This window comes from Talaromyces stipitatus, genomic scaffold (genome assembly GCF_000003125.1).
Source record: "Talaromyces stipitatus ATCC 10500 scf_1105507295515 genomic scaffold, whole genome shotgun sequence".
In the NCBI taxonomy this organism is placed as follows: Eukaryota; Fungi; Ascomycota; class Eurotiomycetes; order Eurotiales; family Trichocomaceae; genus Talaromyces; species Talaromyces stipitatus.
Genome location: NW_002990118.1, coordinates 601,279 through 628,533, shown reverse-complemented (window position 1 = coordinate 628,533; position 27,255 = coordinate 601,279). Strand labels below are relative to the sequence as shown.

The window sequence follows — 27,255 nt, the reverse complement described above, 5'->3', positions numbered from 1 at the left end:
TCCAGACTCGCAAATACCAGGACGTATGCTTGTTAAAGATATATAAAACATTAATCTTGGATTTACATGTCGATTAGCAAGTTCATAATAGTTTAGAATGTACTAGCAACCTTTCAATTGAAATATCACAAAATCTTTGTGTTTCTACTACTGTAGAGAACATTATTCAGATCTCTCATCAATACTAACCCTTTTACTACCTAAGCACCCTGATGGAATATTCAAAGAAAGTGGTTATTTTTCCTCAGCCTTGGAAGGTATTTGCTTGTGCATGCTATAAAATTTTAGAGATATACTCCACAGCACTCATACTCGATTACTCAATTAAATACCTAGGTATCATGGGTGTGACGGTGTAATGAGGCGATCGGTATACTGCCGGGAGGTGAAGGTAGTGGCGGGAACCATCACGGTTACCGAATTAGGAACCGACGCACACGGGATAGTATTATACGGGAGATTGGGCGTAGCGAGTTTGCTTTCTTCTTCTTCCTTTTCTCATGCTTGATATTCTCAGTAGATACGCACCTCTGTATGCAGCGCTAGATAGTTCGAATACATGAGATTGGCATCGTCACAATGGGTGTAGCCTATATATCGTTACTAGAAGACTTGAACTCTGGGGCATATGCTCGAGGTTCCGAAGACTCTCAAGATATCTATATATTAGCTTATCTAGGTATATTTGTCACCGTGGATCTCTCGAAAGCATTACTCCGGGAGTATATAAGCAACCTAGGTCGGTTGTAAAAAAACTCAAACTGCACTGAATCGTCTAAAAATCGACATGCAATCAATCTTTCTCTCTAATTTTAGACGGCGGATATTGGTAAGTATTATTTGAACATCTATCTTTCCATATTCACCTCGTAACTTGTGAACTGCCCTGTAAGCGAGGAACATGCTGTGGTTGGATTAAGTATTCCCAGTCAAATCACAAATCACATGTCTATGATTAAAGAGACTCTTCTTCTCCTATTTCCCCTTCATTTTGTGGAAAGGCGGTATCACTGTTTATGCATTGATTCACTGTTGATGAATAAGGGATGTTGATTGAAAACATCAAGGAGTTTTGAGACGCGTTCATGGATATTGGTGGACAAGACAATGTTCGTGGGCTAACTTTTGGGATCTAGTCTTAAGCCACACAAGCCTACATCTCTTGTACTTATGCCGAGTTCCTAGCCAGTCATGGTTTCTAAGCTGAAGGCTTCTGAGGCAATGACAGAGAAGTGATTGATGAAGATGAAAGTAGCAGAGTCGAACAGGCTCTAACTAAGACATGGACATGAGATAAATTCGACAAAAGTAATAATGGATTGATATAAGGCTATTAAAAGATTGATAGCGGCTCCCACATTGAGCGGCTAAATGTGCCGTTGCTATTGGTATGGCATGCAATGAAGGCCCTCGATTAATGTTAGTTCCAACCCTCCATGAGGCACAATTAACTCCAAAGACTGAGCGAGTAATTATTGAGGGGTAATTGGACGATAAGAGGTTCCCTGGCTAGTTGTGAGCTTTCCAGCAGCCACTCAATATGACTATTATTGTCCAATTCTATAGTAATTACAGGGGGGATGTTATAAACTAGCACAATCCCACTTCAAAGCTCTGACATGGTTACGAGCAATATATATCCATACAGCTTGCTCCTGGACATAATAAAAATGAGGCGTAAGTTAAAGTATGTGTGAAGCTACCTCGACTCTCGGTGGTTCCTCTATGCTACATAGTATGATGCTGCAATTCGAGAAACATCAAGTGTAAGATATGGGGTGATTAAGTCTTCACTACGAATAAATCAAGCATTACTTTAACATTTGCTGTGGACTACCACATCTTCGTCGATAAACTTCCCACTGGCAAAATAATACAGTAGGATCTGGCTATAACGAAGAGAAGGCCCCTCAGGCCCAAGTCAATATATCCAGAAGTGATTTTATTCCTAATAGTAAATAGAAAACCAGAGCAGTACAATAAATTACGTTACACCACAATACACGTTCCACTCAGATTCTCATCGGGTTATAAATAATACAGACTGTGTAATCAAGTTGAGCTCACCTCGTACACGGGCTTTTCGACACAGCCAGTGCTTTCACAAGTCCTCGACGCAAAAAGGTGTTCTGTTCCTCTTTTTGGGCTGATGAACTGGAGGAACACGGAAGGCATCATGTGTCACAGTGGTTGGTTGCCTTGGAGCCTGGCTTCCTGAGCCTTGCCTTCCCCTCCCTCATCGACCGATTCTAACAAAGGAAACTCCTTCCTCTTCCCCAACTTACCTTGCCCGTTCTCCTTATAGTAGCACCACATATTGCTTTGCAAAGGAAACATCGGCTAATCAAGGTCTTTTGACGAACCCTTGCACAATGACGACGGTCATTGAACAATCAGTCGCTTATTACAACGGCAAAGTTTACACCTTGAATGGTTCCGGCCAGCTCGCCGAGGCGTTCATTGTCACACTGCAAGGCACATTTGCGATGGTGGGAACAAGCGATGAGGTCCTCCAATTTGCGAAGGCTCATGGCATCATCACGTACAATCTTCATGGTCGTTTTGTCATGCCAGGAATTCATGATGCGCACGTTCATCTACTTTCCGCAGGCGTCTCGTATCTGAGTGGTGTTAACCTAGCCTGTGATACCACGATAGAGAACATTGGAATGCGGATCCAGGAAGGACAGTGTGCTTGTGCCTATCAACATGCCTTTCAGGACTGGGTTGTGGGCAATATCTCTACTATTCCCGATTTCGATCGCGCCTCACTTGACAAATATTTCCCAGATACACCGATCATGATACAAGGAGGAGCTGGCCACAGTGCATTTCTCAACACCGCTGGGCTAAGAAAGGCTGGCTATGACGTTGACAACGAGCCGGATGTTAACGGCGCCAAATTCGGCCGTCATCCTGACGGCAGTCTAACGGAAGAATTAGGTGAACTGGCTATGAATAAGGCAATGCTGGCGAAAGGGAACTCAAATGTGGCCCACACAAAGCGAGCAATCACTGAGGCAATACAACGCTTGCAACGAGTGGGTGTGACCTCATGTCAAGAGGCAGCAACTAACACTGTCATTCTACATGCTCTTCGTGAACTAGATCGGGATAATGCTCTAAAACTCGATATTGCAGCACATTCTGTTTACGCTCCCGAATTTCTTGCCAATGAGCGGCAAAGCTCACTGAAAGCATTGATTGACCAAGCTCCCAAACTCGCGACTAAACATGTACGCACGAGCTTTGTTAAGATTTTGCTCGACGGCCTGCCACCATTGTTTTCAAGTGCTGGAATAGACAGTGATGGAAACATTGAACTAGACAAAATTCTTGTAGGTGATGTTGTTGAGGTCGTCAAGCAATCTGATCAACGTGGTATGACAGTCAAACTGCACGCGACTGGCCGAGGCAGCACAAGACTTGCTTTTGAGGCAATAGCGGCAGCGAGAAAAGCCAATACTAAAAATGGGACAATCAGACACGAGATAGCCCACTGTAACGGCATACACCCTGGTAAATACTTTCCCGCTTCATTTACAAAAAAAAAAGGGATCTAATGAGATATTTTAGATGACCTCCAACGCTTCAAAAAGCATGGTGTTACTGCAGAGCTTTCTCCTGCGATGTTCTTCGATCATCCTCTTACGCAAGCAAATAAAGAAACCATGAACTGGGATATCACTGACAATATCATCACTAGGGAGTCTACAATAGCAGTGGAAAAGTGCACTTCCCCAGATGCAAATGCAGACTTTGATGTCATCTGTTGTGGTAAGATAAAGACTCACTCACAGTATGCGATTCTCACCCAGTTTTTGGCAATTAGGACAGGCCTGTCGCCACTGAAGATGAGCCGGACTGTGAAGTGTAACTCAGGAATAGCCTGGCCAGAGTAGCCTCCAGGATAAATCGGTTACTACAGTCGCTTAGTTCAGACTCATTCCGACTGCAGTAAATAGACTTTTTGCTGGTGCTTAATTGATATTTTTTCTCTTTCTCCCACAGCATCAGTGAAGGCTCGGTTCAGTCTAACCAACCAGAAGCCCACCATGCTTCGTTCATATAACTGCGCAGTTGTCATTGCTCAGGGCCCAACAAGAGATATTGGTATAGAATACCAGTTGAGGGCTCAATTCAGATTTCATTCTGGTAGCTAAGCAAAATAAATAGACATGAGAGAAGAAATAGGGAAAGGAAAAGGTGGCGGCTTAAAGCTATCCACCAGATATCCCTCATAGTAACAATGGGCGTCAATCACGTGATAAAGTGGCCATCAGCCAATCATCGTATTCTACAGGCCGTCGATGGTCACTATGCCTCGAACATGTTCACAACATGACGCTCGAAACTCGCAAAGTTTTCAACTTGTACGTAAGTGCACTTAGTGAGAGAGCTGAAGAATCACCCTGTTGACAGGTGTCACAAGGGCCGCGGTTACTCCAGAGAATCTTTGAGATTTGCAAACCTATTACTAGCTGAATGATATAAACGTATCTTGATATACAATAGATCGGCCTATGTGTGTAATCAGTTACGTGAGCCTTAAATAACACCAGCTTTGTATTTAGAGACAATAGAAGCCGCACCTTGATAGCTGGTGCTTCTATATTGGGCCGATCTATAATTGACGAGAATCAAACCAACATCATTGACCAGTTCAAGAATATTGGTTATAGGAGAAATTGACTTGTTTGTTTGAACGGAGATAAGTAAGCTTATCTATTGAGGTTGATCGGGCAGTCGGCTCTCCGTGAACCGAGACCCGTTCACCCACAGGTTAGAGCGGGTCGCAGGGACTCTATACGAGGTCAGGCCACAACGACAGTATATAAATTGACGCATTTTCATTCCATCTGCAATCCAAAGACTCTCAATTACTCACATACTAATGATTAATAAATACTCGGAGACAAAGGCACCATGTCATCGAGCAGTCGCTTTATCGCCAAACAAGCCACTATTCCCAACCTAGTGATTGGCATCGCTACAGCTGGTGGACTATATACAGCTTATTCATATATTCGGAGCGCAACGTCTTCTGAGCCTCGAAAAACATTTGGGAATAGTATTGCCGGTAGTCTTACCCTGCAACAAACAGAGGAGATTAATCACAATACGAAACGATTACGATTCTCTTTTCCGAATGCTCGGGATGAAACTGGGTTGACAGTTGTGTGTAAGTCAACATCTCCTGAAAGATCAGAATAAATAATTTTATTAAGAGGGTGGAATAATAGAGTCTGCAACTAAATATTTGGCTAGCATCTGTCCTCACATTTTCATGGCCGAAAGGAAGCCTGGCGCCCGCCATACGACCATATACACCAGTGAGCAATCTCTGTATGTTTGAGTCCCCAACAGACAATCCAGGCCCCATCATGGGCCATACTGATACGTTTGTAGCAAAACCTGGTTTTATCGACCTCATGGTCAAAAAATACCCCGGCGGCAAAGTCAGCACACACCTTCACTCCTTACAACCCGGCGACTCACTCTTCTTTGCATTCGGTATTAAAGCATACTCTTGGATTCCGAACAAACACGACCACATAACTCTTATCGCCGGTGGTGCTGGCATTACTCCAATCTATCAACTTATCCAGGGAATTTTGGACAACCCGGAAGATCGCACGAAGATGACACTGGTTTTTGGTGTCAACACTGAGCGTGACATTCTTTTGCGGAAGGAATTCGAGAATTACGGGAGCAAATTTCCGGATCGATTCAAAGTTGTGTATACGGTCTCAGAGCCGGAGGAAGGATCTCCGTTTCGAAAGGGACATGTCACAAAAGAGCTTTTGAAGGAGGTGTTGCCAGCACGTACAGATAAAGTGTTTGTGTGCGGACCTCCAGGGCTCGAAACTGCGTTGACTGGGAAAGGACGGGGGGATTCCGGCATTCTGGGAGAACTGGGATATAAAAAGGATCAGATCTTCAAGTTTTGAGCTTGGATGACCATTCTATCCTGATCGGAATTGGCGATACTATATACCCTCTCATCTCACCGGACATATATTCCAAATGAAATGTAGCAACATCAGGCATATTTTCTATTTCATTTCTTCCACATGTGCACCTTTCATTGATTGGAAGGACCAAGCTAGAGAGGAGCTTGGATGTTACTCATAAACGTACGTTTGTCAATTAAGATGCTGTTATTTCTCATGTATTCAACACATCATATATAAACATGTGAATTCTATAGACTAAGTGTTATGGTAGACCAAACGCCAAATTCTGAAACGCAGAAAGTCAAGTAAATAATATTTAAAACTCTTTGATGTTTTCCATGATTCGCCCATTTTTGAGCTCTCTCACGGTCAATTCAGCCTCCTTCCCCTTCCCAGTCATATCCTTCTCATTCAACACTGTCACGCCTCCCGAAGCCGAAGAAGCAGAGGAAGGTAATACTCCATCCAAGCTGCTAGGTTTAGATGTATGAAGCTGGCCACGCGTAGTCAAGAACTCCTCGCCGAAGGGGTATGTAGTCGGCTTTCGCTCCACAGGTTCTAAGCTAGCGAATTGCCAAAGTCTCTGGGTGAACCCCTTACCAAGAGCTTCAATTGGAGGAGTGAGAATTGGTAGTACCGCGAAGAGAGTACCATAGCAAACAATCGCGGTGATCAAGGTACATAACCAATACGGATAGCCATGGGAGAACATGGAAATCATCGTCCATGATCCGACAGACCACATAATGAAACCGTGAATCAAGTAGATACTGAAAATGTGAGGGAACAGCCATTGCAGGAATTTAGCGGAGAGCAGTTTCTGCAATGTAGGCGAAATCTCAACAACACCCTGCATGGTAATTGTGGCCAAAAATGCGTTCAGACGAGGAATAAAGTAGTCTGGGTATGCAGCAGCGCTGGCCTGGACTAAGCTGAGACCTGTATGTGGATCAGGATGCCATCCATATTCGATCTGTGCGTAGTTGACGCCATTGTGCTGCGTAACCAAATCAATACTGAAACTTGCAATGGCGGTACAGATCATGAGAATCAGCAGCGGCCAGAAGACCCATGGTCGGGGATTGAGCCATTTCTGCTTGTATTTGTAGGTTATATCTAGATCGGCGAGAAGAATACCGACGTAGTAATAACTACCCCATGAGAGAGCATACCAGTGCATGATTGTGCAGAAAAGATAGAAAGAAAATCTCTTCCATGGAGTCTTGATCTGACGGATCATTATCAGACCAAGCAATGTCTGCCATGCACCCTGTAACTGCACGGGAATAGTCCACAACACACCAGTGCAGTAGTTGATTGTGATCATAGGGGCCGCATTCGGGATCAAGAAGGCGAGTTGAATAATCTCCGAGATGAATGTACCGGGATTCTTAGGAATGGAAGTAAAAGGCCAGTCTGACCATGTTACTGATGGAAGGTATTCAAGCCAATTGAGAGCACCAGCATCCATGAGAAAGTACTCCAAGAAAGCAATAGAGGCGACAGGCGTCAATAGACGGAATGGACGTGCAACAATCTTCTGTGCCATGTTGTCAAGCTTTCCGGTACGAATGTAGTTTGACGTTAAGAAACGAGTGGAAATCATCAAAAAAGGGCCAATCCAAAGGGGGTCAAGGAAGTAGGTAGCAAATGTCTTTCGTGCAATAGTTTCACTTTGGTAGTGCGCAGAGTCACCGGGGATAATGACAGCACTGAAATACGTCAAGCCAAAGTGATTGGCTGTGACCAGAACGGCACTAATTGAAATAAAACCTGCCAAGTAGTCGACACGAGGTGGTTTTGCAGAAACTGCAGCGGCGCCGGCCGCCGGTTTGCTATCTTTACCGGTTTCTTTTGGTTTCGTCTGTGCATCTTTGGCGACCTCAGCAGCCTCAGTCTTGACAGCTGCCTTGTTCTTGTCGGAGCTGTCTTCAGCTTGCATAGGGCTTGAGTAGACCTCTTGACCTGGAGTAGCTGAATGGTCCATCATAGGGACAGCGTGTAGAGAGGGTGTGCGGGAAGCCGCTCGAGACGATTCACCCTGAATAGTACCACTCAGGCTCGCTGGGTAAGCAAATGAGTGACTAGCCATATTTGATAATGAAGGTCGGCGAGAGACGGCAGGACTCTGGTATTGAGGCAGAGGAGTCTGAGAACCCCGATACGGAGGCAGAGTGGCGAAGGACTCATTGCGAGACAGATTAGCCCGGTCACTGGTAGGCGACGCGGGAGAGATACGACCCTCGTCGGACTCGGCATTGGTTTGTGGGTCTCTGTCAATCAATGAGGTTGAGCGTGGTGGTGTGTCAAATGATCTCGACTGGGGAGGATCTCGTTTATGGACGCCCAGAAAGACCATGAATTTGTGCCAGGTAAATCGTCGCCAAAGAGTCTTGCCTGTGAGAACCACAAAAATGGCCGCCATCACGATGTCAATGATGAGTGGTGCCCATCTGATCTTGTATGGAGGCTGATATTGCTTCCAAGGTTCCAGGCTTTTGGGATCAGAAGGTGAAGCCCCACGCAAGGAGAGATCGTCCATGCGGCAGGCTTGCTGTATAGAGCATCTCTCATCATAAGCAGCGCGTGTGGTATCGTTCCAAGTAGATGAGTTGAAGAATAGTCTCGCGTATGCAACGTTCGCGAGATTTGTGAAAGAGGGCGGACCCTGGGAGGTGTACTTGTTTCCTAGAGACCAATGCTGGAACTTTAGTGGTGCCGGTGTTGCCGGAATGCTGGAATTCACAGAAGTATTGTAGCTTGTTCTCAGTACATCGCCAATGTAATAATTGAGCGAGTCGCGAGTCCAGTCAACACGATACTCAGTGTAGTACCATGGTGACAGACCTTCGTTTGTGAGGTTGGTGAAATTGATGCCGTACCAGATGTCGGCAAATTGTCCTCGCATCAACATATCAACCCAAGCCGCACTGCTGTTGTCAGTGTTCATCACGTCTACCTGCCAGCTTTCGGTCTGATTATGCTCTAGATTCATAGAAATCACAGAACCCTGCATCCACGGCCGCGCCGGTCGAAGACTCGCACGGAAAGAACCGAAAAAGATATCCTGGCGTGAAGTACGTATACTCGAACCGACAACAAGATGGTCTTTGTCTGACGGATGGCAAGAGAGCTCCAAGCTTGTGCGGTTTCGAGCAGTGACATCTTGGGCGATTTGGACATTATCCACTGCCGCACCCATGCGGTACATGTTGTTCCAACCACGGTCATAACGATGTTCAAATTCCTCAGCAATAAAGTCTGTAGGTATCGAGCCAGATTCGTTGAAATAGGCAATGGTCGACTCCGTGAAGTACAAATCGGCATCTTCATCGTAAAAACCACAAGCACAATTACCGACGTCCATTGTGGTGATATTGTGAGCAGCGTGGGTAGCTTTGGACACCACAAGGAGGGTGAACAGCAGACCCTGCCATGGTGCAGAAAACATTTTGTTTTCTTACACGATGTGCTAGGATACAGTGTGATTAGTTTGGGACGTCGAAGAAGAGTGTGGGGGTTATGGAGGTAGAGACGAACAGCGACGACGGATCCCCGCGCTGATTCGTATGCTGTGTTGCTCGGATTTGTGTAAAGAAAACTCTGAACCTCAGATGCTGACAGGTTTATACGGTGGCACGAGGGAAGTCTCCGAGATCCAACTAGGGAGCTGTGGTAACAATCCTCCGTCTATGAGGAAACACGACGGACCCGGGATCTAAAGTTTCCTCGTTGATCGGCACAGAGGGATATCTTCACGGCAAACCGTGCAACGCTATCTAAGCAGGTGCAATCAAGAAGTAAAATACCAAATGTTCCGAGGTAGTACCTTATATTTTGACAATGCTATAGTTCCCACAAGTGGCGGAAGCTTAGATCGCAATTGGCCGAATACACATAGATCCTCACGCTCTGTCGTGATATCAGCGATACTCGGACAATATTGTTGCTACGCACTAGTGCTGCTAGTATTCGACTGGTATGAGCTGAAAGATTGGTACTCACAGAAGGGATTGATTTCTTCGTATTGCTTATCTTCTGGCTAGAATGAACAGTGGACCCTCCTTGATCGGCATTGATCCAACTGTAACCCGTCACCTTTTAGCACCATCGTGCCTGTAGATCACAAATCTCAGCTATAACAAAGGTACTAATGTCATTAAGACTGGCTTGGCAAGAACTAGAGAAGTTGGATCCTGGTTTATCTTTTCTTTTCCAGTTTTTCTTATTCATAATCGCGCAATTTCATACTTGGCCGTGGAGAATTGAGTTATGTTAGTTAGCTACGTAGCTGGGCTTGGAGAAAAATGGAATGCATGGGAACCAGCCTGCATTGCATTGCATCAGACCCTCGGTTGCAGCTACGTGTTCGGGGAAAAGAGGGAAAATAAATTTTATACACGTCGCTCGCCGGTGGCGACAGGGCTTGATTAACCAGGGATACAGAAGAAGCAAAGAACTAAAATAGTATTGGCGCCCTGAAAATAAAAATATTGGATGCGTCCCGCGGCTCAAATTGTGGCTGGTCCCATTCAGGGTGGAAGAATTGCTTGGTTGGGAGAACGGTTGCAATCTCCCGAAAAGGTGACCTATCCTAGCCCTAACTCGTTTGCCAGGCGTCACGGATCCAGTTTATACATCTAGAAGTGGCGCTTACGCAGTTAAGATAACAATCAGACACCGATGAAGATGGTGCATATTCGACATGTGAAAAGATCAAATATGGCAAAGGGTGTAATTTACTGTTGGATCCATGACTGAATTGGGCTCAAGGTGCTCTAGCTTCATGCTAATCTTTACGTATCTCGGTGCATGTACAATAAGACTGGGACCAGGTTGAGTAACAATTAGTGGCCCCTGGTAGAAACCGTGTCTTAAACTCAGATTAGACTGAGAAGATTGAGAAGATATTGACTGGTTGGTGTTGCGGGTTATGACTACCGGTCCAATTCTATGAAATTTGAATCGGATTCTTATCAATTAGCTTGATGAAGGCGCTTATTCTAGTGCATCTGAGCGTACTACTGCATGATGATTGCCACTCTTTAGTCACAGTTCTCGATTTTTATGGCGATTCCGGCGGTCTTTCCAGTTTCTAGGATCGTCGTGTGACGTTGCATCCCAATTGGTCCTCGAATACCTCCGCCAGCAATCATGAAAGAGTGGAATCCGGTAACTCAAGGTTATTGCTGGGGCTATTCTGGGTCCAATGCAGTAAAAAGGAAGTGACTTCCCTTTTTCAACGGATTGGCCAATCTACTTAGGTACAGCTGCAGTCTAACAGACTCGACAGGGTATGCAAGTGACCAGCGATCCTTGGTTAGGCCAGACCTGCTGTACAAAAAAGTTAATATCTTCTACGCTGAATCTCTCTATCTCATGTTTACTGGGTTTAATATTTCCCTCTACCTCCGATTACTGCCCATCTGTCTTCCCAATCCATACCTCAGTGTCAAGCACCTGTCAACATGGAGAAGCAGGTCGACGTCGAGGTCAATGCCTTGCAGACTCCGGTCCAAACAAACCGGTCGTCAGAGAGACGCAGCAACGTCAAGAGCGGCCTGAAGAAAGTCTATCAAGATGTTTTCTGGGCATTCACGACAGTATCAGACGGTGTCCAAGACTGGACGCCGTTTTTCCTAGTTTTGTCTTATTTTGTCTTTTCCACTACCATTTACATGAATGCCACTTCCGGAATCAACGAAGTTTTCTGGTTTATCTATCTCATGACAAACACATACATCGCAACAGCCACTGTCATTGAGTCTATCACGGCCCTAGGAAACTTCCAGGATTCTAAGAGAGCTCTTGACAAAGTCGCAAAAAAGAACTGGGTGTTTCCTACGGCAGACAATAATCTCCCCAGACTAGACATTATTGTCGTGGCCTATCTGCCAAATGAGCAGGATATCGTCATGGACCGCTTGAAATATCTTCTCGAAGAGATTGTCTATCCTCGGGACAGATACCGAGTGAACCTGCTGTACAACACACCTTATGCGATTGAACCTCTGGAATCGGACCTCTTTGCGTTGGCGGACGAATACGCCAAAAACATGCGTGTTGTCAAAGTCCCCGGTTCAAAGTCCAAGGCCGATAACATCAACTACTACTGCAACGTTATCCAAACTGATGCCCAGATATCAGCTATCTTTGACTGCGACCACTACCCCCATCCATATGCACCAAAATGGGCAATGGAGCAATTTTGCAAAGATAAGGAAATAGACATTGTCCAGGGTCGTTGCGTAGTCCTGAATGCCAACGACAACTTCCTTACCTCGATGATTGGAGTTGAGTTCGACAAGATCTACGCAGTCTCCCACCCCGGTCGTTCTGCCATGTTCCATTTCGGTCTCTTCTGTGGCTCTAACGGTTACTGGCGCACCTCGCTTCTGCGCGAGCTAAAAATGGACGACTCTATGCTAACCGAAGACATTGATTCCGCTCTTCGTGCATTTGGGCATGGAGCCAAAGCAGTACATGACATCAATGTCACTTCATTTGAACTTGCCCCAGTCACCATGTCGGCCTTTTGGAAACAGCGTCTTCGATGGTCCCAAGGTTGGATCCAGGCTAGTATGCGCCATGTTCACCTAGTGTGGAGTCGCTCTCGCGAGGGTAAACACCGGACCATGCGCCAACGTTTCGGAATATTCTCGTTACTTTTTGTCCGGGAAATCAGCTACTATCTCATCACCCAATATCTTTGCCTAGTATTGAGTGTGGTTATCACCGAGTTCCCCAAAAATGGACACGACTTATATAAGTTGGTCTTCTTCCAATATCCTATTGCCTGGTGGCTCTTTATCTTCAGGTACGTTACCTCGACCGGCTTTTGCTACGATACGAACTAACTCCTTGTTTTCAGTCTTCTTGCCTTTGTCGGCACTCTCTGGGTTACGTTCCACTTCCGATCAGAGTTCTGCCGCTGGTACACAATTCCTATCTTTGCTGCCACATATCTCCCTCAGCTCGTACTTACAGCGGTCATTGGTCTCTTTGGTCATGCACGTCAAGTAAGCAAGTATATTAAGTGGAACCCGACTCCACGCAATTGAGGTCACAATGCCGGATGATTCAAAATACCGTATAGACTTTGTTTTTAGTGTAGATCTTTTTAGCTGGTCTTTTTTAATTGCATATTACCGTATATAGAGATTACAAGCGAAATACATACATATTAATTTACTTTTAACTTTTTCATGTGATTTCCAAATTAGAGATAAGATTGACAGATAGGAATAGAATACAAGAATTCAGGTCACATCGGCAACCTCCTAGATATCGGATCTGCCGTCTGACGATCTCTGCCCCGGTCCGTCGCGGACTCGGGGTATCTCGACTTCAGAATATCTCCAAGCACGTGCTCCATGTTTAAGTCGTGGTTCAGCCGTCACATTTGCAAACTGAACATAACATTTAAAAAGAAAGCATCTAATCATTGAATCGATCAGTCGAGATCCTTGACGCATATCGCGAACCTTGGGAGTTCGAGTTCTGGATTCGTATAATAATGAGCCGATATCATCCTGGTCCGAGCAGACTCGGGAAAAGGTTCGGCAGGAGCTGCGCTAAAATCTTATCAATCACACCAAGTTCCTAGATTAGTAGTTGCTCGTGGTGGTGCGTGAACGGTGCTTGCAACCTGAGAGGAGTGAAGGCCCTTGAGACCCTTGTCGGTATGCCGATCAAAAATAGAGACCGTGGCAATCTTATCGACAAATTGACGACAGCTGAAGAAAAATTCTTGAACCCCTCTCCCAGTCCCGTTGATGGCCGAACCGATTATGCAGCTTATATTACTACCTGCTTATTATGACTTAGGTCCCTTAGCCTAAATTAGGAACAGTTGTTTTCGTAGAATAAACAAGTTCCCGCCGTCGTATTCTTCAAGGATTGGTTAATCTTTACGGAACAGTTAGGCGAATAGTGTTTCATCGTTTATCACAGCCCTCAGCATTCGTAGAGCTTGATAGGTCCTGTGTAGACTGTAAGAAGTCGAACCAAAACCATTGATATGATAGGGATATTATGAGTGTAAGACACAAATACGACGACGGACGGACACGGATCAGTGGATCGATCAGTTGATCGATCAGTTCGTGATTATTGGGGCTTTTGAACACATCTGCAGATCAGTTTTTAGCATGAAAAATTACGTGAAAATAATATCAAGTCAATAACAATAAAGGAAATGCACGAATACGCAGCCAAGGCCAGAACAGTCAGGAAATGACAGTCAGGAATGAGTCCACGTTGCTTTTAACACTTCAACCGACTCGTTATTGTGTAACCTGGATGATGTGATATGCACGGATCTTTTAGACAAGCTTCAGTAGTTGCAAAAAGGGCCCCGCCCATCATAGAACATACCCTAGCTAGGAGGTGTCTTGGACAGAAACATACCGCGTAGGAAACGCCGCGATAAGGAGAAGATGATTTGGGTAAGGTGCAGATGTGGAGTCAGGGCCAAGGCTGACTTAGTGAGCCTCGATGTATCCATAGCTGTCGATCAGTGAGTGGGTATGAAACATTTTTAGTGAGCGCCATGAGCCTTCTATGTACAGCGCACGCTGCGTCGGTACCCCTGGAAATTTACCTTGTATACGTGCGTATCGTCGTTCCGTGGACTTGCGATATGCGCCTTTCCTTTCGGTTCCAAGCGACCTTCTTTTTTCAGACGTTTCTGACGCCTCTGTATTAGTCCATCCTTGGATCTATATTCCTCCTACATTATTAGTCCGATAACACTTCAACAAGGGTTGTAGAGACTAGTGGATACATAGAAGCCCTAAGTGCATTTTCCCGCCCGCAATGTTACCTCGAGACTCGAGAACAGAGAAGAAGATATTACTGCCAAGTGAGTTAATAAATGTTAGTCCAATCAGATATAGAACTTGTATCTTGGCTTCTGGCATCGATGTATGGCTACCCCTCTCTTAGGACCGAAGCAATTATAGCAGAGCCCGGACGTGCATTATCATCGGGCCCGACTAGCTGCAGTGGCTTTTTACCACGTTCCCCCTGACAGGTGTTGTATAACAAAAACAATGCACTTGTTATCTATATCGTAACTTCAGCTGTAGTAGAATACACGGTCGACTGAATTCCGCACCGTCATGACAGACGCCTTGAGAATGCTCACAAGAGGTTTATTCTGACTCGGCGTTGCTGATCTCTTAGTACCACCTGGCAGCAAAATAGTAGTACTAGTACAACCAAGGGTAGCACGATGGATTGGATAATGTCTCTTTCCACGGTGGAGCCACCTCTCAAACTAGCCTGTATCATTTTTTTCGCCTTTTTGAACAGAATTTCTTCAGAAAATACGGTGGACAAGCTTAAGCCCCAATGCGTCTTGGCTTTTAGACGCCTGTAATTGCTTCTTTTCTGATGCAGATAGCCTTTTCTTGAAAGACATCCCTTTCGTTACCCCCCGAAGTCTCTTGTATCACCTCAATTTTGGCCAAAAGTCGAGTTGACCTGATAACAGCCTTCAAGTCAGTCGAACTCATAATTCACCATGGTCGGACTCGACCTCAAATTGCTGCGAAAGCATATTGTCACACCGCCAACAAAGTATGAGCAGGAGTATTTGATTGGATTCCGTGGACTGCTTGTTATTCAAGCTTTCCTATGGATGTTTTTGCAGACTTTCGCACCGTCTACGGTGTATGCTTCATATGATGTTGGCGGACCCCATGCCCAAGTGATTGTGCGAAAAGTCTTCTCCGTGTTGTTCTGGAATGAGTATTTCCTGTACGGAGCATTCATCTTTCTGTCAGCTCGTTCAATCGCCATCCCCTATTTCCGCGACCCAACACCAGCGGTGATTGCACGCTCGCTGCTGACGCGCTCTTTGCAACTTTGTATTCCGGTTGCAATCTGTCTGGCAATTGTCAAAGGGTCAATAACTGCAAATGCACTGAATACGATTAAACACTTCAAGTACAGCACCAACAATCTCTCGCTGCCGATTCCCTACCAATTTCCCAATGCACTGTCATACTGGAATTCGGTCTTTAATTTATTCTGGACAACCCACGGCTTCAGATCTCAATCAGGCAGTTACGCTTTTCCCACCCAGACTCTTTGGATGATCAATGCTGTCTACATCCAAAGCTATACTGTGTACATGATCATGGTAATTGTACCTTATACACGGCCACAATGGAGAGTGCAGTTTGGAATCCTATTCGTCATTGCTGCATGGTGGTGTAACTCCTGGGCATGGTACACGGTGTCTGGAGTGCTTGTATGTGATATGGTCATGCACATGGATCTCAAACAAAATGCCTTGATGGGTATTCCCGTTCAATACCGGAGTCTTGTTTGGCGCTCCAATGATGGCAAGCCTCGGCGTATTCCCACATGGTTTGTCGGCGGTTTATTGCTTGTCGGCGGGCTTCTCATGCAGTACCTGTGGGCAGCTTATCGACCCGACTTGTTCTTTTCCGAATGGAGGATTCATTCGAATCCCTACACCACTGGCGGCCTTGACGAACGTTACTTGCTCGACCATATCTCTGCAAGAGATGACGTTTACATTACTATTCTGGGAATCTTTATTCTGCTTGAGACGTACGATGTTTTGCAACGAGTTTTGCAAAACAAATTCCTGCTCTTCCTTGGACGTCGGGCTTTGAGTAAGTGAACCCATCCCTGTTTCATTGTTTCATATCCTGCATGTCAAGAGTACTGATCTATTACAGGCTATTTCCTGCTGCAATCTATTTTTGCCTACATCGTTGGCATCCGTGTGTTTGAAGGTCTTCGATCGAGACACGTCCCACATGATGGAGCAGTCATGGTGGCACTCATCACTTGCATCGCGGTCACTGTCCCTGCAGCAGAGCTGTTCCATCGTCTCATTGTGGTCCCGAGTCGGTATTTGAGCCACAACTTTTACGAATTCATCACATCCTAAGATGATATACGAGGTTTTATTGTTTTTTTTGATTTGTTCCCTGGCTGTTTTACTTTGTGCTTTTTTTTGTCTTTCGCTTACAGGGATTATGTACAGAAAATGATATACTTTCAAACGCGCCCAGTCAAGTCCTAACTCTACCGCGCTACCTGCGGCTGAGACGCGTACAAATAGTGTTTTCATGACAGATCTAATCAGCGATACTTTTTTTGTGATTGATCCGTACTAGAGCTTATGTTTTCTAGCTTCGAATCGTTCAAAGTTTTGTCAATGGTCGCGTTTTATGTACATATCATACGAAGTCACAATTCGCCATTTCATCCTTGCCGCCACTCTATTGACCATTCTTACCATTACCATTGACTCGGTGACTGACCAAAAAGACCACCGAAAAGAGCAGCTGTATGCCCAAACCAGATTTGAAACATGATCGTCGTGTTGATATGTCTACTTCCGCCATTTGCTTGACGTGAGGAATATCTCGTGTTGGATATTCCTGGACATCCGGCATCGGTCATTAGTAATAGCGCTATTTGTATCCTTGATACACCACTGACCTCATGCAGAATCCAGGCCTTACTCGTCGATGTAGAGTATCCACTCTGTAGAAGGTAGCAAAGAGTAAGACGCTTGGCTGAGCTTAATATGAAGCTAAGGTGACGATCACAGATATCAGTATCTTGGCGGCGTTCCGTAGCTTGCGTTTTGGATCTCTCTTTTCTCTTTTTCCTCCTCGTCCATTTCTTGAGAACTTTTTGTTTCTTGGGCGTCTGGGGCAAGAAGTGGGCAACTACGGAGTACCATGGAGAAAATCGAAGCGACACCATGCCGCTGGATACAGTAGTGGATTGGTCCGAAAATTGCCTGCAACGGTAAAAAGATCCGAGTATCGATTTTTTGGTTCACGACACATGGCGGTGCCAAGATCTGTGGATATCAAATCTATGGAAACTATCGCAATCAGTCCCACTTAGTCGATCCACTGAAGTTTCCAGTCCGTATCTCCACTATCCAGGATTTTGAGGGCCGATCGATTTGGAAATGGGCTCTGGAATCCCTGCCCATGAGTCAATCCCTATTATGATCCTTACTAGGCACCTGACAAGTTTCTTGTCCTCGATATGATAAAGTTCGGTACACGTCAGCAAGCCACATGCGCCTTATCGCCCTTGACAGGCGCAAGGCAAATTAGGGCTTACTGCTAAAAGCTTAACGACGAGCGAGTAGAATGTTGACAAGTCCGGATAGATCGGGGAGAAGGGTACAGACATGCAGCTAAATGTGCTTACAGGCATGGCGGTCGTTCAACCAAATGTTGGTTGAAATCTCTCTTCAATCACCTCGAGCGTTGCTGTCAATCCACACAATACACGATACGATATGCCCTACCTTTTTGTCAAGTGCTGAGTAATCCGTACGGCGTACACAAGTGGTACCAATATATGGTCTCGGTCGTGGTTCCCCATTTGATCCTGATAAGTTGGGGCTAGACAGGCTGAATCAGCGGATATGTAGTTAAAAGCTGGAAGAAGCCAAGCGAAATAGTCAATTCTTTAGCCTCTCTCTAGACATACGGCACGGTATCAATTTTATTTTGCCCCTGTTAGGCTGTTCCATGGCTACAGCTGTTGGTGAGCAGAATTCTGCACGTGGGCCCAAGTCATTGTTTGGCGTCGATCACATTCATGGATACTTAGCAGGACCAAAATATCTGCAACTCGTTTAATTCTTGCTTTTGAAAAAGTTTTTACCTTGTCTCGTGTTTGCTTTTTGTGTTCCTTGGCTGAAGCATGTATCCTTGCTTTTCTTGACACAGCTGAAGCCTGGCTAGCTCGGCTAGCCTGTCTGTATGGGCGACGCGTGAAGTGGTAATTGCGATCGGTGATATTGATAGATTGATAAGACGAACTTGGTATCTACTCGATGCTAACGTAGATGGATGGCCCTAGTGGATTGCACAACTCCCCGAAGCTGACATTAAAATCGAGATGTAAGGCATATATCGCTTAGTTTGATTCCATTGGTTCCAATATCCAGAGTGTTGGTACGGTGTTTCGGGTATCTGGAATGAGGAAATTAGCCCTAACATCTCCCGGCACCATCTTAAGCATGGCCAACGGTCTTAGTTGGAAGGAAGCTTGTAGTGCGACTTTTACGATGAGAGACGCATACATTCCATATTGTTAATGGGTACGAATGATTCTTTGTTCATAGATAGACCGAATACATTGACAACGCATTGTATATGACAAGTTTATTGAAACAATACAAACCTTCCTGAATTTTGAGTTTCGCTTCCTTTTCTACCTTAATATTACACGGCATGAACGAAGAATGAGGTATCTATGCTCATAAATATACATCAAGTCCTTCTCCATCCGAGCGCTTTGAACATAGAGCGCCGAATGTGCTTACCGTTGGAGCGACTGAGACATACCGACCTCTTCAAGTCGATAGAGCCGATGATACTTAGGCTGGATTTACTACATGAGTTTTCTATCTCTCGTGGTAACGTACATGCTTCTCGAGATAGAATGAAGGTAGTGGACACTATCGTCCGGTCGAAAGGGGATATGCATTTCGACGTGGACCTGGCCTGTACCACCGCGAAGTGCTTGTGTCCAGTCTATCAGTGATATAAGTCATATAAGGTATTCGCTCTCGGATTTTCGCCCATATCGCCTTAAATTCAAGGACAGAATGGTGATGTTGTGGCTTCATGTGGAGGAACAGGTCTAGACAGATGTCATCCCAAGTCCCTCGTGATACGTGAACACTGCCCAAACGCCTCAATTCGACTCCGCTAGGACTTCTCACCCCCGACTTGATCATTCTAAGGGAAGCTGCAGACTTTATGCTCCTTCCCGAATTCGAAATATGATATCACGGTACCGCCGAATGAAAGTGTTCGGTGTTCTTACGCACCTTGGCTTGGACTTTACAACCTCTTGACGGTTCTATCCAAGTAAAGGATATATATGTTGATGACAATAACCATGGTGAGGACGTTTGTTTCCTGATGCTGTGACAAAGTTGGATTGACGCCGAAGGACCTGGAACTCGAAATATAACTCCTTCGTTTCATCGTAGCTTCACCACTGCCAAAAAGAACTGGAGCCACGTTCCAGAGCCTGAAACATCTTATCGCATCCACAGAGACCACCCAAGCCAGAGGTGAGCCCGAAAAACAAACAATGGAGGACGTTGGAAATGAATCCAGAAGAAGGACAAAGTAAATATTTCAATATTTTGAAGATCAAATGCCGTTTTCTTGCAAGACAAACTTCATGCCATTGTATATCCATGGTTGCCTGTATTTTCTTATTAATTTACGTCCTCCATCGCAAAGGGCGGTCTCAGCTCAGGAGAATGAGCAAGCACATGCTCAAAAATGATTCTCGCAGCACCCTGAGGGGCAATATTTGTGACGTCAAGCTCAAGGAAAGCCGGATCTTGATCAAATCGATACAGAGGTATACCCTGGTGGAAAAAGGGCCACAGGTCGACATCCATCAATTTGCCGTGCGCAGCCGCGTGTATGCTCTGCAACATGCACAAACTCTTCGGACACTGCAGTTCCAACTTCGTCAGCAGTCTGAAAGTCAATAAAGACGTACACGATCTCTTACGTGACTGGGTTTTCGGCAAGGGTGGTGAAAACAGCTTGCCGGAGCGCACGACGAAGAGGTTGATGTCCGGGTTGTGTGCGGTGTAAAACTGCATCAGCTGGATTGACTACGAGGCGATTATGCACTAATTTTGCGTGGTCTAATGTGAAAAAGGAATACACGAGACATTTGGCGATGGGCAACTTTCCCGTGCCTGGGAAGCCGTTGAGGTGGATGATGGGGAAAGGTGCTATGTCGGATAGCGTTGACACTCGAGAATTGGATATCAGAGAGTGGAATAATGTCCAGTAATTTATATTTTGCGTTCAATGTGCCCTTTTTCAGAGAACTGAACTAGCAGAATTCATATGACTTATATCGTTGATAGACAAAGTACAACACTTTGAGGCTCAACCGAGTCTTTTATTTACCCAATATTTGCACTAATATTAATGTGCTGGTGGCCTCAAGTCATAATAAAATGCCTCTAGTAGGTTAATTTTCATGTTCATTGGTCAAAAACACGTTGCTAACACCACATTGATGATCCACTCCGGAGGTTTTCCGAGGCTATATCCATTAATCACTCGAATGTTAAGCCTTATCAGGCATATAAAGATGATACCAAGGAGAAATATTACTGCACAAGCCTTCTTCTCGACCTGGAAGAGGTTCGCAGGTGTTCAAATGGACAGAAATGGAAGAGAAGTGTTGAAGGCACTGTAAGAAGGTGAGGCCGAGAATGGAATTTGGATATTCGGCGACTTCACATGTGATGGAAACGGTATCGAGGAGTTCCTGAGCCGAATGCCACACGACGACGATATCAGAGCACTATAAATGTCGCCAAGTTCGAAGGCGTTCGAATCTGTGACTCGATTGATGACATCGATTCACTGCTATTGCAATATGCTGTAACGTTAGTAACGAATCCAGTGCATTTTTCGCTCATACGTTCCAAAAGAAGCCTAATTTTTGGCGGGCTTTGCCCAGTACTGGCCCCGAATATTTCTGCTTGTACGAACACAGACAGGAAAGAAGATTCAGTTTGTCGTCCGAGGTGGGTATCCATGAAGTGTGCGTAATATTCACAAGATGTAGTATATCTCATATACTTGGAAATGCGGTGACAAGGAACTGAGAGTCCAGTTCGCTTAACAAAGAGTCCCAATCTAGATTGTCGACATTCATTGCATTGAATGTATCCCAGGAGGAGGGATCCATAACCGGGTTGTCACCTTGGGCTGCTGGTTCCACGGACTTGTTGGCAAGATTCTCGCTGTCTAGACCAGCTGACCATTGGCTTCTACCCGTTGTGTCAAATGCAACTTGATTTTGTGGATTTTGCGGCGGACTTGCACGTGGCATGTTGCTGAGTCGAGGAAGAGAGAGCCTGTATTTTTGTACAATGCTGTCCAAGGACTCGAGAAGGTTCGCCGTAAATGGCGAATGACTTACCGCTTCTTCAAGAATGTAGCATGCCTCTAGTAACTCGACTTTTCGTTCCGGATCACACTGCCCGCGTACATTGTGGAAACACATATCTAGCAAGAATGCGATACTCGCTATATATATTGCCTGTAAAACACCTGAAATGCGAAACCGTGCATGCACAAATTGCACAGATTCCCGCTCAAGAAGCTTCTCCGTCCGCACAGTTTGCCGAGCAGCTTCAAGACAAGCTTCTCTTGAGTAACTGTACTGAGTGTTAGACGAGACCTTGGCTAAATACGGAAGATGTAATTTGCATCGGTGTGAATGGACAAGAGAGTGGATAATGTATCTTTGCACAATGATTCCAGTTGCCAACGGTTTCTGAAGCTCAGCGGGTTGCTCTGCCGCTTCGAGAGTGAAAAATTCTGGAATTTCTCCTAGAAACTTTAGAAACTGTGCATCGACAGCGATAACGTCGGCATAACCGGATCGATCAGAGGCTGTGATTCCCAGTGGCATTCGATCGACTAACTCGCGACACATTTCACCGAGCCGAATGCGTTGTAGGAAGTATGACATCTCCGTGGGTTCGGATAGAGGTCTATCAATATTTTTCATACCGTCGTAAAGGTCTTCATCGTTCACGTTCCATGGCTTGCGGGTAGCCATATGGCACAAATGAATCGAGTAGGATCCTTCTTGGGGGCCAGCATAGCGAGACAGCATCCTTGAAGAGTTAGATAAGTCGGGAAAAGACAGAACAAAAAGCAATCATACCAATCGGTCGCACACAGATACCACCATATCCTTCTTCCTATCTCCTCTGTTACAGTCCCTGCTCTGGGCGCATGATCGCTTGTTGCATAGTTTGGATGATCCAAACGATGAAGACCAATTTCGCGAGCCATACAAATGGCCTGTCCGACCATAGACGTATAGCGGACTGTCATGCCTTCTAAGTTAACCAACATGAAGAATGCTATGACGATCCCCTGCAGAGCCTCAAAAGACCGGACAGAAGATCGACGACAATGATCTAACAGATCAAGACACGCCCTGACCCACATGGTTGATTGGGAATGAGCTCCTTCAACGGTATCATACATGGACTTATTCATGTCGTGAAAGGTCCAGGCGTACGAAGCACTTCCGAATATGCTCATGAGTAGCGCAACTTGTCCAGGTGACACTGGTTGATCTTGTGCAAGCTTGTCATATATATCGTCGATGAGGAATCGTACCGTAGGTGTATGAATCACATGGTGAATAAAAGTCACGTCTCGCACATATTTGTCGAATAACCTTCTTGCTTCTTCCCGTAGAGGTAGCCATATACATCTGACAGGCTCCTGAAATGAGGCTGATCTTCTAGGGCTGGGCCACAGATAAGTTGGAGATTGTGGAATATGCTTCATAGAGCATATTCTAAAGCAGATATTGAGTGGAGATATTGATGTCTGTAACCTGATCAGTACATATTGACCAACATCCTTAATAGAAGACAAATGAGGAACAGCCTACTTACAAACCAGTCTTCATTAAAAGAAACAGACTTCAGAATATCCGCCTCGATTTTAGAGGGAAGGCCCTCATTAGTCGGCGGTACAAATGTCGTGAGTGCTGAAGTCTGCCACGGCCGATGTACCGGTGGAGCATGGATAGAGATGCGAGACTCTGTGTTTTTGAGTACAATCTCTTCGAGGCGTAGAAGACGAGCAGCAAGCTCGGCGTTTGGCCCATTTCCCGCAAACCCCTGTACGCTATTCCTACTGCGCGGAAGTTCCACGGAGTTTGTCGAGTATAAAGTACATTGCATACCTCGCGTTTGGCAATTGGTACACGGCGATTGGCGATCGCAACGTAGCTTTCTTGACCGGCAGAAATGACAGCTTACCGGTCGCTTTCGGTCCATTTTGGCTGATGGACTGCCTTTTCCCATGTCCTCAAAGCTATAATTTATCCGCACACCAGCGGGTTGATGTAAGTGAAAGAGAAATAGATGTTTTGAACTTGAGATTTGGGAAAGTGACTATATAGGCTGAGATTTGACCAATAACAATGCATACAGTCCGCGGAATCTCCGCACTCCAGATGGACCAATCATCAAGCGATCTTTTACTTCCTTATTTCCTAGATCTAGCAGCCATTACCGTAGAGTGTATGAATTCACGAAGTAAAAATGCAGATAACATGATTCAGAAGTAAGCCAAAATCTACCCTACTACGTGGTTCGTAGCATAGCAAGTTCAGGCTGCAACATAAAGGTATCCAACATTACTTGATCGAGATAGAATTAACCAATCAAAACGTGAGAAACCCGCGGATTTCAGCGTTGAAAATGACTCCAGTCTATGGTATAAATCGAGCAGAAATCCATCAATGCACCTGATGAATCTAGGCATCAGATTTTTCAAAAAGAGAAATATACAGCAACTTTCAAGGCCTAAATAACTGTGTACAACATACTCTTTCATCGCCCGTATTCACATCTTTCAAGGCGAACAGAGAGATCACCATGGATACTATTGTGGCACAAATTAAAGAGGTCGTGGGTAATGCAGATGTGAATGTTAGGGCAGAAATGTTGGATATTCTCGAGGATCTTGTAGTGGAACTTCGAGACCCGATGGATATTCTCTATGGGGCTTATGGATCGGTTCGTCAAATACCTGCTTTGGACCCAGTTATAGGCATGGACAGGGGGCTGACAACAAACACGAACGTCGTATAGGCTGTCAAAATGCCCATGACAAAAGTCTGTGCAGATATCGGCGTGTTTAAAAAGTTGGCTGAGCTGGAGCCAGGAGCGTCAAAGACTGTTGATCAACTGGCCGGTGAAACAGGCGCAGATGCTGAGCTTCTAGGTGAGCCAAACAGCATTCTCTCTGGTTTCTCGTATTAGAAGCTAATGTGAGTGTAGAAAGAGTTCTTCGCTATCTTTCGTCTATCAAATATATCCAAGAAATCGGCCCCAACCAATATACCGCGAATAAAATAACTCATATCCTGGCCAACCCGGTGTTGGAAGCTTCTCTAACTCATGGGTACTGAGGCCATTCTTCATCCCTGCCTGGAAGTTAAAAACACTAACATCCGCTCAGAGTATCCAGCATGAATCCTGCAATAAATGCAACCCCAGCATTCCTCAAGGAAACTGGCTATAAGAACGTAAACGACAGTTCCAACACCCCGTTCCAAAAGGCATTCAATACCAAGCTCAAAGCTTTCGACTACATGTCCCAAGTCCCGGAGATGTTCAACTCATTACAGATCGTCATGAGTGCTTTGGAGTCGAGTAATTGGACCAAAAACTTCGATATTTTTCAACAGGAATTGAACGCTCTGATGACTTCAGCATTCCCTGACTCGTCCAAGAGACAATTCCTAGTCGATGTCGGGGGTGGCCATGGCCATCAATGTGTGCAACTCCTCCAGAAATACCCTATTCTTCATGGAAAACTGACCCTCGAGGATCTCCCCGAAGCCGTCGAGAAGGCATCACGCAAAGACGGCGTTTCGTATATTGCGCAAGACTTTTTCAAGCCACAGGCTATCCAAGGCGCAAAGTTCTACTACATGCGCCGGATTATGCACGACTGGCCCGAAGACGAGTGTGTTCAGATTTTAAGACAGCTTGTAGATGTCCTTGCTGAAGATTCCAGGATATTGTTGGATGAAGTTCTGTTGCCTGATACTGGTGCGCATTGGCAAGCAACGATGGCCGACTTGTCTATGATGATTGTCTTTGCTGGTGCCGAGCGCACGAGCAGAGCATGGCATAGGCTTGTCGCGAAGGCTGGTCTGAGGATCGCCCATTTACATACCTATGATACTAAGAGGGGGTATTCGGTTATTGTCCTGGAGAAGGCCTCCTGACATTGTCAAGATCAAGGCTTATGAAGTCTCCACTCCCAGGAAGGGGTCCTCAGGATACTGTAATGGAGAATAGATCTGAATCTGACTCTGATACCATATCTAATTAATAATCAATACATCGTACATCCTCCAGTAGCCGCAATAACCTGCCCTGTCACCCATCTACTCTCCTCACGCGCAAGCCAAGCAACAATCTGTTTATTATCCTTCCGGGTGAACGTAGGTATGGCAAGACCTCCCTTAGCATGGAAAAAGGAGTGCGAACGTTCACAGCGTACATAAAATCAAAGTCCCCTACTGTCCATTCACAATAGAACCCACCCGTTGGACACCGGCATTATTAATGAGGATATCGATATGTGGCCTAAAACAACGAACTCTCTCCTCAATGATAGCTTTTGGGGTCGATTTTTCTCTCAGATCTTTTCGGATTGCGATAGCTGAGCTGCCATTTCCAAAGAATTTGATCTGCTTGGTTACTTCCTGTACTTGAGCGACACTTTTGAATTGGTTGTATGTGAGTGCTACCTAGAACAATGTCAAAATTTCGTAGTTCGTATAGCGATGGTGGTCAATTACCTTAGCACCTCTCCGTGTCAATTCGGGAGCAATAGCTGCCCCAATGCTGCGAGACCTCCTGTTACTATTGCGACATTCCCAGTGAGGTTCTGAGACTTGGGCTCTTGAGTAGATGACATTGTGCTGGTGTAGGTACCTCGGTGAACGCCGTGGGAGTTTCAATTTTAAGATCGATAAATGTCAACTTGCAAGCACCATGCAACTGGAAAGGTGTCTTGGTGCAGAAGTGTCTTGGGTAATCCACATACATATGAGCCCCATTGGATTGAATGGGGTGAGGACACTTCCAAGGTCATATACCTCCAGAGTTTCTACTATCAACGGTCATCTGATGAATCTATACAACCCCGCAATACCTAGGCAAACGTAGCATCGAACACGAATGTAACATGTTTGCGATCGATCTTTGTCTACCTGTGCAGTTGTGAGACCTCAGATCTGTTAGATGACCTGGATATCCGGCGAGGCAGAAGATAGTCTACTCGATCAGGTCAACCAGTCACCTCAGGGCTACCTACATTTCAGCAAGTAAGAAGCCATCTTCTTATCAGGGCTCAATGCCCCTCATGATAGCTCACAAATCACCCCGCCAAAAGTGTCTATAAAGACCTGGCATTGAAACCTGATGTATTCGAACAGAGAGAGACGAAGAACTCAATACACACAATCTTGCTAGTCACTTCTTCTTTTCTCATCCCAGTAAACCACTATTCAGGATTGGCCTGGAATAAACCTACCAATCCGACAGGATCCATCAAATGTTACAAACCTCGTGCTGCATCAAGGCGAGACGGGCGTAGGATGCAGATAAAGCTGCCCGCAAACAAATGATTTTCAATATGCGATGACAAGCTACAATATCTGTAATGCA

General features: G+C 45.3%; 7 protein-coding genes across 7 annotated transcripts; 5 read left to right on the top strand and 2 right to left on the bottom strand.

The window, feature by feature from the left end:
• Window positions 1-2,301: 2,301 nt before the first annotated feature.
• Window positions 2,302-3,877, top strand: TSTA_042540 (exoenzymes regulatory protein aepA precursor, putative; the record flags this gene model as incomplete). The annotated part of the gene is made up of 3 exons (XM_002484688.1): window positions 2,302-3,519; window positions 3,577-3,799; window positions 3,838-3,877. Exons 1-3 carry the CDS (start codon window positions 2,373-2,375, stop codon window positions 3,875-3,877), a joined length of 1,410 nt encoding a protein of 469 aa, XP_002484733.1. The 5' UTR covers window positions 2,302-2,372.
• Window positions 3,878-4,826: 949 nt separating this feature from the next.
• TSTA_042530 (NADH-cytochrome B5 reductase, putative) lies at window positions 4,827-6,473 on the top strand. Its single transcript, XM_002484687.1, has 3 exons — window positions 4,827-5,182; window positions 5,269-5,346; window positions 5,410-6,473. Exons 1-3 carry the CDS (start codon window positions 4,927-4,929, stop codon window positions 5,949-5,951), a joined length of 876 nt encoding a protein of 291 aa, XP_002484732.1. The 5' UTR covers window positions 4,827-4,926; the 3' UTR covers window positions 5,952-6,473.
• Window positions 6,274-9,408, bottom strand: TSTA_042520 (uncharacterized protein; the record flags this gene model as incomplete). The annotated part of the gene is made up of 1 exon (XM_002484686.1): window positions 6,274-9,408. The coding sequence occupies one exon, from the start codon at window positions 9,406-9,408 to the stop codon at window positions 6,274-6,276; it is 3,135 nt and encodes a 1,044-aa protein (XP_002484731.1).
• A 1,966-nt stretch (window positions 9,409-11,374) lies between these two features.
• On the top strand, window positions 11,375-13,018 carry TSTA_042510 (uncharacterized protein; the record flags this gene model as incomplete). Its single annotated transcript, XM_002484685.1, has 2 exons — window positions 11,375-12,774; window positions 12,829-13,018. Exons 1-2 carry the CDS (start codon window positions 11,426-11,428, stop codon window positions 13,016-13,018), a joined length of 1,539 nt encoding a protein of 512 aa, XP_002484730.1. The 5' UTR covers window positions 11,375-11,425.
• Window positions 13,019-15,341: 2,323 nt separating this feature from the next.
• Window positions 15,342-16,887, top strand: TSTA_042500 (uncharacterized protein; the record flags this gene model as incomplete). The annotated part of the gene is made up of 2 exons (XM_002484684.1): window positions 15,342-16,606; window positions 16,673-16,887. Exons 1-2 carry the CDS (start codon window positions 15,484-15,486, stop codon window positions 16,885-16,887), a joined length of 1,338 nt encoding a protein of 445 aa, XP_002484729.1. The 5' UTR covers window positions 15,342-15,483.
• A 4,715-nt stretch (window positions 16,888-21,602) lies between these two features.
• On the bottom strand, window positions 21,603-23,841 carry TSTA_042490 (uncharacterized protein; the record flags this gene model as incomplete). The annotated part of the gene is made up of 4 exons (XM_002484683.1): window positions 21,603-22,656; window positions 22,707-23,386; window positions 23,455-23,682; window positions 23,824-23,841. The coding sequence occupies 4 exons, from the start codon at window positions 23,839-23,841 to the stop codon at window positions 21,603-21,605; spliced, it is 1,980 nt and encodes a 659-aa protein (XP_002484728.1).
• A 484-nt stretch (window positions 23,842-24,325) lies between these two features.
• TSTA_042480 (O-methyltransferase, putative) lies at window positions 24,326-25,862 on the top strand. The gene is made up of 4 exons (XM_002484682.1): window positions 24,326-24,585; window positions 24,661-24,793; window positions 24,850-24,973; window positions 25,031-25,862. The coding sequence occupies exons 1-4, from the start codon at window positions 24,445-24,447 to the stop codon at window positions 25,803-25,805; spliced, it is 1,173 nt and encodes a 390-aa protein (XP_002484727.1). The 5' UTR covers window positions 24,326-24,444; the 3' UTR covers window positions 25,806-25,862.
• The last annotated feature ends 1,393 nt before the right edge of the window (window positions 25,863-27,255 follow it).